This window comes from Enhydra lutris, unplaced genomic scaffold (assembly GCF_002288905.1).
Source record: "Enhydra lutris kenyoni isolate GAN:26980312 unplaced genomic scaffold, ASM228890v2 scaffoldscaffold1, whole genome shotgun sequence".
In the NCBI taxonomy this organism is placed as follows: Eukaryota; Metazoa; Chordata; class Mammalia; order Carnivora; family Mustelidae; genus Enhydra; species Enhydra lutris.
The window spans coordinates 76,796,848-76,807,865 of NW_019154085.1; the positions used below are offsets into that span (position 1 = coordinate 76,796,848).

The 11,018-nt window shown below is 37.8% G+C and overlaps 1 protein-coding gene across 2 annotated transcripts in view; it reads left to right on the forward strand.

Annotated features, from left to right (window-relative positions):
• Positions 1 to 1,731, forward strand: part of LOC111141912 (ubiquitin conjugating enzyme E2 E3) — an 88,763-nt gene extending 87,032 nt beyond the window's left edge. For both annotated transcript variants that reach the window (XM_022494756.1, XM_022494766.1), the window contains exon 6: positions 1,090 to 1,731. In XM_022494756.1, the coding sequence (XP_022350464.1) occupies positions 1,090 to 1,187 (98 nt within the window). In that variant the 3' untranslated portion in view covers positions 1,188 to 1,731. The remainder of the gene's footprint in view (positions 1 to 1,089) is intronic.
• Positions 1,732 to 11,018: the final 9,287 nt, after the last annotated feature.

The window sequence follows — 11,018 nt, forward strand, 5'->3', positions numbered from 1 at the left end:
CATAAATCATTTTGCAAGAAAATTATCAAAGCCATTTCATTTAGAATAGACCAAAAGTCTCACAGTAAAAAAACTAAACAAACTAAAACTTTGTTTAGTTTATTAATGGCATGCTACCTATAATTACTTTCTTTCTGTCGTTGATGGACTTTTTTCTAAATTATGTAGTGGTACAAACCTGTTTGATAGGAAGAAAGCCGTGACTGGCACCAGTGCCTCCTTTTCTAGCTCCTTCCATGCTGTCGTGTGCTCTAAAGCAACTGCTTACTTAGTAATTAATGTATGGCTTCTTGTTCTCCCTTCTCTCTTAGATTATAGTTAGGTTTTATAAGTAATAATAGTGGATATTAAAGTTATAGTTGATGTGTTGGACTAGATTATGATTGTATTAACTCAGATAAAGTCATTAATAACATAGTTCTAACATTTTCAAGAAATGCTTAATTACCACATATTAACATGTATAGTTGACTTGAAAGCCTGGGATTTTACATATGTTATCTTACTAAGTGGTCATTTTTTAAAAAGTTGAATTACTTTTTTTACATATTGAACTAATCACCAAAGGCTTTTACTTTTATTGTAAGCCCAGCAGTTTTACCTATGCCCAATAGAATTAAAAAGGGTGAGGCAGCTCTAAGTGAACTGATAGGGAAAGAGCAAGGCACTGAAGGAAAGTACATATGCTTAATAATATTTTAAATGCTTGTGAATGTGCATAATATCTAGATAGAAATGCTGTAAACTATATTGTAAGATTTGCATTTTTATTTAAAAATCACATTTTTAAACATCCAGAAGAAGGTAGAAATATAATCACCAACCACACTTCCATTGCTGAATAAAATGCAGAGTAGTAGTTTTAAAAAAATCAAGTTTATTAAGTCAGCATGTATTTTTTAGTTAAAAGGCCTTTTCTAATTTGAATATTAAAATATACAGATGCTTATGTTATTTAAAGCATTTTAATCTTGAAAATTTAGCCATTATATAAAAAGGTGCTGCTGAAAAATTAGTGTTTTAATTTAACAGAGTATTAAAACTGTAATAAGACACTGTGTAATATCTCTTACTGTTCTATTTTTCCAGCGGATCCTCTGGTTGGAAGCATAGCCACTCAGTATTTGACCAACAGAGCAGAACATGACAGGATAGCCAGACAGTGGACCAAGAGATATGCCACATAATTCACAGAATTTGTATGCGGTGTGAAGGAGCAGAGGGCCCCTTCCCACTGTGCTGCAAATCTTTATAGCCTTTACAATACGGACTTCTGTGTATATGTTATACTGATTCTACTCTCTGCTTTTATCCTTTGGAGACTGGGAGACTCCCCAAAAAGGTAAATGCTATCAAGAGTAGAACTTTGTAGCTGTAGATTAGTTATGTTTAAAACGCCTACTTGCAAGTCTTGCTTCTTTGGGATATCAAAATGTATTTTGTGATGTACTAAGGATACTGGTCCTGAAGTCTACCAAATATTATAGTGCATTTTAGCCTAATTCATTATCTGTATGAAGTTATAAAAGTAGCCGTAGATGACTAGGAATTATGTCATTTGTATTAAACCCAGATCTATTTCTGAGTATGTGGTTCATGCTGTTGTGAAAAATGTTTTACCTTTTACCTTTGTCAGTTTGTAATGAGAGGATTTCCTTTTACCCTTTGTAGCTCAGAGAGCACCTGATGTATCATCTCAAACACAATAAACATGCTCCTGAAGGCATAGTTTCCTGTCGTAATATTTTAAGTCAATCTTGTTAGAAGGTGTGTCTGAGATGATTGTTGATGAAACAAAAATGCGGATATGAAGATTGACTACTAAGGACCAGTACAAATAAAGGAATTGTTAAAGTGAAACATTTGAAATCTTGTTAAATGTGTAGTTTTTTTTCCTTGAAGTACTTACTAATGAGAGCATATAATGAGCTTAAATATGTAAAACTGGATTTTAAATCATTGATCCCAAAACACACAATGCTCTACTTCGATAAGATGATATTTAAGCAAAAGATAATGTAAATTGTGACTCACTCAGGAATCTGGTATTAACTTATGGAACATTTTGTTTCCCAAGTGGTGATTTCCATCCACTATTGGACAGTGTTGTCAGACAACTTTAATCTGATAGTACTTCTGTGTCGTTGGTACATTTTTTACTTTGCTACTAATCCTGGTCTTGAATTTTCATGGTGTATTGTGTGTATTACCATTCTTTTTAGGCCCTTAGCCAGCAGATAATAGCTAGAAGCAGAGTTGAACACAGAAACCGTTGTCTGGCCTGGAAATGGGACAGAACTCTGGATTAGTGTACGAATGTGGCATTTTTTTCCTCATTTGAAAAAATAACTAAATTTTAAGGGTTTTACAGGTTACTTCTTTTTGGTTATAGTTATCAAATATTAGATTTCTTATAGGAGAATTACTTTGCAATATTCAGGTTTGGTAAATGTTATAAATGTGCTTAATTTTTTTCTATGACTATGATAATTATTGAGGTAATTCTCCGGTCCTATAGCCAAGGTTGTGGAATGTGGTGCAAATGTCTTCTCTAGTCCTAAATAAGGAGTTTAGCGTACCATCTTAAAATTTATAGAGTGGAGTTATTAACATAAAAATACATTGCTTTAAGCTAATAAAGTAAAACATTCATAGTTGCGCATACCCTCACTAAGAGTAATGTGCCTCCTACTTGAGAATTTTCAATAGAAGTCTTAAATTGTCTTACTCCATCTCTCCATATTACAGAGGAACACTAAGCAAATAGGTAGTATTTTGAAGAATTTAGGCTTAGGTCTATGAAAACCTCTGAGCCTTGACTATTTTAGGTGGTAATAATTGATAATGGAGTTCAAGTCAGTGTGATGAGAGTGAGGACCTTTTATGTAAACTGTAAGGATTTCTGTGTAGGTGAGCTGCAAAAGGTGTTTTTTTCTCCACTTCCAGTATCGTATATTCTGCATCCTAAAGTAGTGAACCTCTCTCTTGATGCCAGAAAAGCTTTCATCATAATGAGTATTAGGATGTTTTGGATGCTATCATTAGACTTTCTTTATTTGTTACCCCCTAATTACTACCACCAACCTTTTTGCTACTTTGTAGGCTTACTTGAGACAGAGAAGAAGGACGTGGTTACTTAAAAATGTTCCTGGCTCTTTCACAAACTACCTTTATGGCCTTAAGTAAGACACTTTAACTTCTTTGAGTTTTAGTTTATTCATATATGAAACAAAAGTTGATTCTGATTATCTCCTTATTCTCTGTTAGCCCTCAAACTCAGTAGGTCTAATGCTATAACATTTGTTATCCTTGTTCTGCTTTCTCTTTCAGGAAACAGGCTACAATTTCAAAGGGACTGAAAAATAACAATTGTCATTTGGTTTTTACTATTAGTTTCCCTTAAAATCCTGAATATTTCTTTTTACCTTGTTTTCTATTTCTGAAAAACTGTAGGTCCGCTTTTCAGTTATATAGGTATTCATCTACAAATAAAGTGGGGTTTTTCCCCCCCATAAAACTTTGCTCTGGATGTAAATTGTGGTATTTCAGAAACTGGATTTTTTTTCTTACCCATTAAGAACAAATTGTATAAGTGAAAGTCCAAATATCACTTTGTAGGTGTTCAAGAGTAGTCATGGCCTTGAGCATCGCATTGAGCCTGCCGTGCTCAAATTCTGGTCCAGTGCTCTCAGAGGAGCCCTGCAGTGTGCCATGCAGGGCCATGCAGCCACTGCATGCCAGCCACTGCTTAGCTACTGAATGTCCCCTGCAGAGCTCATGAGAGGAGACCCTCTGACCATGTTTGGTTGACAGAGTGAAACTGATGCACAGGTGGGTTCAGTAACTTGCCCATATTACATGGCCAGTACGGTGGGGGGAGGTACAGTCTCCATTCTTCACCAGGTTGTGATTTGTAACATCACAGTTAATATTGACTGTATCTATGTAACAGCAGATATTCATAGATTGATAATTTCTGAAAATGACTCTCTAAAGTACAATTTGCATCTTAGTAAATTCTTATTTTAAATTCTGATTTAAAGTCTCAAATGTAACCTTACAAAATAAGGTTTTATTAATTGATTCCAATGAAGATGAGATATGTTTGTTTATCTTCTGCCTTAGATACTTAAGAATACTTTTAACATCACTAATTTCCCTTTGTTAATTGGGAAAATGAGATAAATGTCATCTTAATTTTTTTTTAGTTATACATCACATAACCCCATCAGGAAATTTATATTGATAAATATGTATCAAGCATTTAATAACTACCTTTTTCAAGCTAACAAGATGTATTAGTTATCTAGAGGTGGCTTTTTTTTTTTTTTTTTTTTTAAGCAGGAAATCTTAAGTAATCACAGGGATAAAATTGTGTAGGCATTTGTGGTTTGGATTGACCCTAAGAGTTCTAATAAGAACTTCGAGGTGTTGGACTTAGAGTCAGCCCACTAATTTGTCTAAATGTATTATAACAATACAAGAATGACTATATTATAAAATTTAAGTCAATTTCCATCCTATGACTTCACATATTAACTTGTGTTGTAGTTATGTTAATGCAGTGCATTAACACATTTTCACTTGACATTTACATTGTGGTCTTTGGACAGAATTATGGCATGATATGAAAACATTATTTTTATAAAACCAATGCAAATAATTTTAAGAGGCTGAGATAATCTACAATGATTACATCCACATATTTCAGTTAGTGTTCTTTATTTTAAATGAGTAGAGTATATAAATAAATAGATTTGTTTCATGTCTAAATACATTACTAGGTTTTTCAAGTAATTCACAAATAATAAAAAAAATTCATAATTACATTTTGATATACAGGCATTATTTGAAACATCAATTTTTTATAACTAATTTGTCAACTTTTTTGGGAGTAAAGTTTGTCCATGGTTTTACAAAATGATGTTATAAAATGAATTTCTAAAAAAAAGAATTTCTGAGACTAGTTTGTAAACCCGAATTGCCAGCAGGGATGGCTAGTGTTAGAGCCTTGTCGGACAGAATAAACCTTGTTAATTAGGAATGAGAAATGATCCTCTGAGGTGCATGCATATTGCCACCTGTCCTCACTGACCTCTTTTTCTCCCTGATGCTCTCCATGCACTCATAAGCACTTCTCTGAAGGGGATATCCTGGATTTTGAGCAGGGTCTCTTGTTTTAGTTTGCCATCTGTGCTCTCAGCTTCTTGTGGTTTCTTGTGCTCATATAACAGGAAGCCCTAGGTGATTTTTAAGTGATAGTATCCTATTAGCAATACCAAACGTTCAGATGCTAAGTTTGAAAATTAAAAAAAAAGAAATAGATCCAGTTTGAAGTACACAGACAGTATTAAACATTTATCATTTGACAGTATTATCATTAATTTCATTGTCTATGAGAAAGAGTGATTTAACTCTGATTAGGCAGCAGAGTTCTGGGTCCTAGCCCTGGATATATTCAGAAATAAACAGAACTATGGCAGAGCAAAGGAATTGGTCAACAAATTTAGATATGTCCAATGAGTATATTTGGAGATAATTTAAATTCACTTTAAGTCTGCCACAGCTATTGGTTACCTTGTTGAAATCCACTAAGGCTAAAGCCGATTACGCCAGTCTTCCCAACACAGAACATTAAGAGCAGTTTTTCTCCTAAATCCTCCAATCCCTAAAGTTTATCTCAAGTCCAAATCCTTCCATGAAACCCTTGCGTTTTACTATCATGTACTTTTAGTCTGTCTGTTTCCCTGAGAAACCATGTGCACAAACCTCAGATACAATAGAAAGAATTTAAGCATGTGTGTATTTCCAAGTGCCAGGAACAAGCCAGGAGCCTTTCTTAGCAAGAATACTTTTTTCTTTTTCTTTATTTTTTTTCTGTTGGAGGGGGTCTAGGTTGGTTATGCTATAGAACCCCTTAACTGACCTCCAGTTCATTCTACACATTTTAGGTGCTTGCTAATTGAAGATCCTTTCAAGCACAGTGATGCGTACAGAGATGAATACATTGTCACATCCTTAAATAGTTTATCATTTTCCTCTCCAGATGAGATTTTCCCCTCATCTTAGCAGAAGAAAACACATCTTTGCTAATGTGTGTCTATTTTCTGTTGAATAAGAAATTGAGCAGATGGGGCGCCTGGGTGGCTCAGTGGGTTAAGCCGCTGCCTTCGGCTCAGGTCATGATCTCAGGGTCCTGGGATCGAGTCCCACATCGGGCTCTCTGCTCAGCAAGAAGCCTGCTTCCCTCTCTCTCTCTCTCTCTGCCTGCCTCTCCGTCTACTTGTGATCTCTCTCTGTCAAATAAATAAATAAAATCTTAAAAAAAAAAAAAAGAAAGAAATTGAGCAGATGTCCCTGCTGGTATAGTTATGAAAATATTGGTATAATAATTTTGTTTTACCCAATATATATGATATTAAACATACTTAATACTATTTGGCACTTTTAAAATAATTAACTTTCTTTCAGGCTACTCTTAGTACCCAGTGTCTATAGTGTGCATTTTGGCATTTTATTATATTCAGTTTAATATCTTCCACATATTTCTGTACAGTGAGCTTTTGGAGGATAACTATACTCCTTGTCTCTGTATCTCAGTATAATACCTAACATGATGGATGTTTGCTGAATGAATTAATATTATGTCATAGGTATAAGTTTTCCAGAAGGTTATCCAGGGACCATAAGAAACAAATCAGTCATGTCTTCTTTAATTCCCTGTCGTACTGATTCAGTGCTTAATATGTAGTTCGTGTCGGATATAGTCCTGTTAACTTGAAATATCTGAAGTAGCAATGGGTTGTTCCAATAACCTACTTGATGTCTGCTTGTTTAAAATGGAGAATAACTTAATCTTGTAATTTTACAGTCCTTAAATATACCAAAATGCATTTTGTCCTATAGAGTTTACATAATTTTCCCATGTTATTACTCTCTTCTTGAATTAATGTATTTTTTATTGGTAAAAAGAAAAAAGACACAAAGGAATACATGTATCTGTTTACAGTATTCTTTTAGGAAAATCTAAGAAAAAATGAAAAGTTACGGCCTTTGAAAAAAATTCTGTTAAGATAAATATTTCAGGGGAAAGGAACTAGTATACTATACAGTAGTATGGAGGGGCAGTCCTTGAGGAGTGTTGCAAGTTGGTTTTTGAAATATTATCTCTGTCTTCTCATTTATTTGTCTTCCCCACTTCTAGCTTCTGTGAGAAAGGGAATAGGATAAAGAATCAAAGAGGCTATTTTTTTTTCTTTGTTGCCCTATGTTATTGAGTAACATGTAACGTCAGTAGGTATAATTGAAAGGTGATTGGGTAGAAGCTCCCCAATTCCAGAAATGTAATTCCAGCAACTTCTCACTCATTGTAACAAGAGTATTTCGTGGGTCAGCTGAGTAAGCTCAGGTAGGCTAGCTGCCCATTACACCAGACTCAGCTCAGACCAAGGGGATATTGACACCAAGAGAAATCCTGACAATCATGGGGCCACAGCTGTAAGGGAAATTAGATTCCTTAGTAGGTAAAGTTCAGTGTTTTGACAGGTCTTTATATAAACATTTCATGTTTTCATCTACAAAGTGATGAAGAAAAGTAACTTAGGAACACAAAGCAGTGAAAAATAAAGTTCTACGTCAGTGGATCACTGGCACCCCTTCCCTGATTTCCTTTATCATGTTTTTAGAGCACTTTCCCCCTCTGCTAAACTCTCTGGCCACTCAACTCCCAGATGGTAAAAGTCATTTAAAATACACATGTGAGATGATTTTTTTTAAAAGACTTATTTATTTTGGAAAGATGAGGAGAGAGAATGTGTCGGGGGAGGGCAAAAAGGGCAGAGAGTCTTAAGCAGATTCCATACAGAGTCCCAGAACTTGATGTGGGGCTCGATCCCAGAACCCTGAGATCATGACCTAAACCAAAACCCAAGAGTCAGATGCCCAACCAACTAAGCCACCCAGGCGCCCCAAGATGATGTTTCTTTTCTTTCTTTTTTTTAAGATTTTTATTTTATTTATGTGGCAGAAAGAGAGACACAGTGAGAGAGGGAACACAGGCAGGGAGAGGGGGAGAGGGAGAGCAGGCTTCCTGCTGAGCAGGGAGCTTGATGTGGGGCTCAATCCCAGGACCCTGGGATCATGACCTGAGCTGAAGGCAGATGCTTAACGACTGAGCCACCCAGGCACCCTGATGTTCTTTTTAATGACACATTTTATTTGTGTTTGTGTGTCCTCTTTTTTGATCATGAGCTCCTAGAGATCAAGGATCCAATGCACTTCACTTAAGTCAATAAGTTACTAGTTATATAGTCACCTAAATATTGTAGGTGCTTAGAAATAGCAGTAACCAAAGCACATGAGAATCCCTTTCTTTATGGTGTTTATTTGCCATTGGAAGGAAACAGACAAAAGTTTGTGGGTTTTTTTTTTTTTTTTTAAGATTTTATTTATTTGACAGCACATAAGCAGGGGGAGCAGTAGAGGGAGAGGGAGAAATAGGCTCTCCAAAAAGCAGGGAGCCTGATAACGGGGCTCGATCCCAGCACCCTGGGATCACTATGTGAGCTGAAAGCAGAAGCTTTAATCAACTGAGCCAGCCAGGCTCCCCCGGACAAAAGTTTTTACAAAGTTAAAAAAAAAAAAAAGGTGTGTGTGTATTAGGTGGTTAAGTGCTGTGGAGAAAACTAAAGCAGGGAAGGAAAAGAGACACAGTGTGCTGAGCGGGAGGAAGGGGAGGTTGCGTTGTGGTTATAAAATGGGTAGTCCGAAGCCTGGGTGGCTCAGTTGGTTAAGCGGCTGCCTTTGGCTCAGGTCATGATCCCAGCGTCCTGGGATCGAGTCCCACATTGGGCTCCTTGCTCGGCAGGGAACCTGCTTCTCCCTCTGCCTCTGCCTGCCTCTCGGCCTACTTGTGATCTCTCTCTCTCTGACAAATAAATAAATAAAATCTTTAAAAAAAAAATGGGTAGTCCGAGAAGATCTGACCAAAAAGGTGAGTCAGGAGCTGAAGATGGGGAGAGAGAAGCCACATGGGGGAAGAGTATTCCAGGCAAAGGGAATAGCAAATGTAAAACCCAGCGGTGAGATCATGCCCAGTGCATGCAAAACCCAGCAACGGCTGTGGAAGGTGGACAAGAGTGAGCAGCTAGGGAAAGTGGAAGGCAAGATCAGGACTGTGACAGCTGGACAGACTCCATAGGGTCTTGTAGTCCATCGTAGGGAGTTGGGTAGATTTCTAAGGGAAGCCATTGGGAGGTTTTTTAGCCAGAGTGATAGGATATGGTGTGTTTTATTAAAATCTCTGATTACTGTTAGGGAAGAGAATTGGTGGAGGGGAGAAAGAGGAGGGAGCAAGGTAAAAGATATGTGATGACACCTACCTTGGTAGCAGTAGCAGGTGCTAGTAATAGTAGGTGGTGAGAAATGATCAGATGCTGGTTGAAGGTGGGGCTAACAAGATTGGCTGATGATGCATTTAACTGTGTGGTGTGGAAAAGAAATCCATTTGGCACCAGAGCAAATTAAAAGGCTGGAGTTGCAGTTAACAAAAATGAGGAACCTGGAGGTGGAGCAGGAATAGGGAAAATTGAGAGCTCAGTTTTTGACAGGTGAAGTTTGAAATACCTATTCAGTATGCAAATGCAGGTGTCAGAGTAGTAGATAAGCAAATCTGAAATTCAGGAGTAATTCTGGGCTAGGCATGTACATTTGGGACTCCTGCGTGCATAGGTGATGCAATTATGAGACTATGAGATCCATCAAGGAAATGAGGGCTGCTAGAGAAGAACTAAGTCTGGGCACTCCAACTTTGGAAGCCAGGAGATGATGAATCAGTCAAGGAACCTGGGAGGGAGCAATCAGAGAAGTAAGAGGAAAACCCCAGGGGCTTGTGGGTACCTGGAAAGGGAGTGAGGAGTTTTTTGGAGGAGGTGGGGGTGATCTTCTGGATCTAGTGCCAGCTGGTAAGTCAGATAAGATAAGGACTGAAGTGTCCATTTTATTTAGTGACTGGTGGGTAGTGGACATTCATGACTTTTATTAGCAGTCTTGTGGAGTGGGGAGAACCAAAGCTGCACTGGAGTGGATGCCAAAGATAATGGAAAGAGAGAAACTGGAGACACCTCATAATTTTGTAGTGAAGTTGAGAAATAGGGAATAATTGGAGGTTTTCTGGAGGGTGGTTGTTTTAGATAGAAAAAAAACGACTGTTGATGGGAAAGATTAAATAGGAAGAAATGAATGAGTGGGGCAGAGAAGCAATATCCTGGAGACAATCGTCCGCTCCACTTTTCCCTGCCGGTGTTTCCAAAGCTCTCTGCACTTGCCTAGGACATTCCTCTCTTTCTGACTGAAGAACCCTTTGGGGAACAGTATCCCCACGTACAGCAGTCGAGGCCTTCACAAAATTCTTGAGTTCTCCTAGGTAGGCAGGAGGGGATGGGATCTAACACACAAGCAAAGCGGTTGTCCTTTGCTGGGAACTCAGACATCTCATCCCATCCGGAGTCAACAGGAGGCAGAGGACACGAGGATAGGGCCAGGTTGGAGGGGACATGCAGCTGCCAAGGTTTCTCGTTGTCCTTACGCCTCCCTGGACTGGGAGGTGGTTATTGACCGAAACCGAGGATGTCAGGACAAGAGCTCATGTATTTGTGTGACTCCTCTGTGCCCTGGAGAATCAATGTATGACTAAGTGATTTTTGTTTATCTAAATGGGCCTTTAATTTCATGGTTAACATGATAAGAATGAAGTAATTTAAAATTCCAATAGCATTTGGAACAGCTCTTTTTATCCACCAAGTATGGTCAGCAGCTTAGTTGGTTTCAGTCTTTTTTTTTTTTTTTTTTAAGATTTTATTTATTTATTTGACAGACAGAGATCACAGGCAGGCAGAGAGGCAGGCAGAGAGAGGAAGGGAAGCAGGCTCCCTGCTGAGCAGAGAGCCTGATGTGGGGCTCAATCCCAGGACCCTGGGATCATGACCTGAGCCGAAGGCAGAGGCTTTAACCCGCTGAGC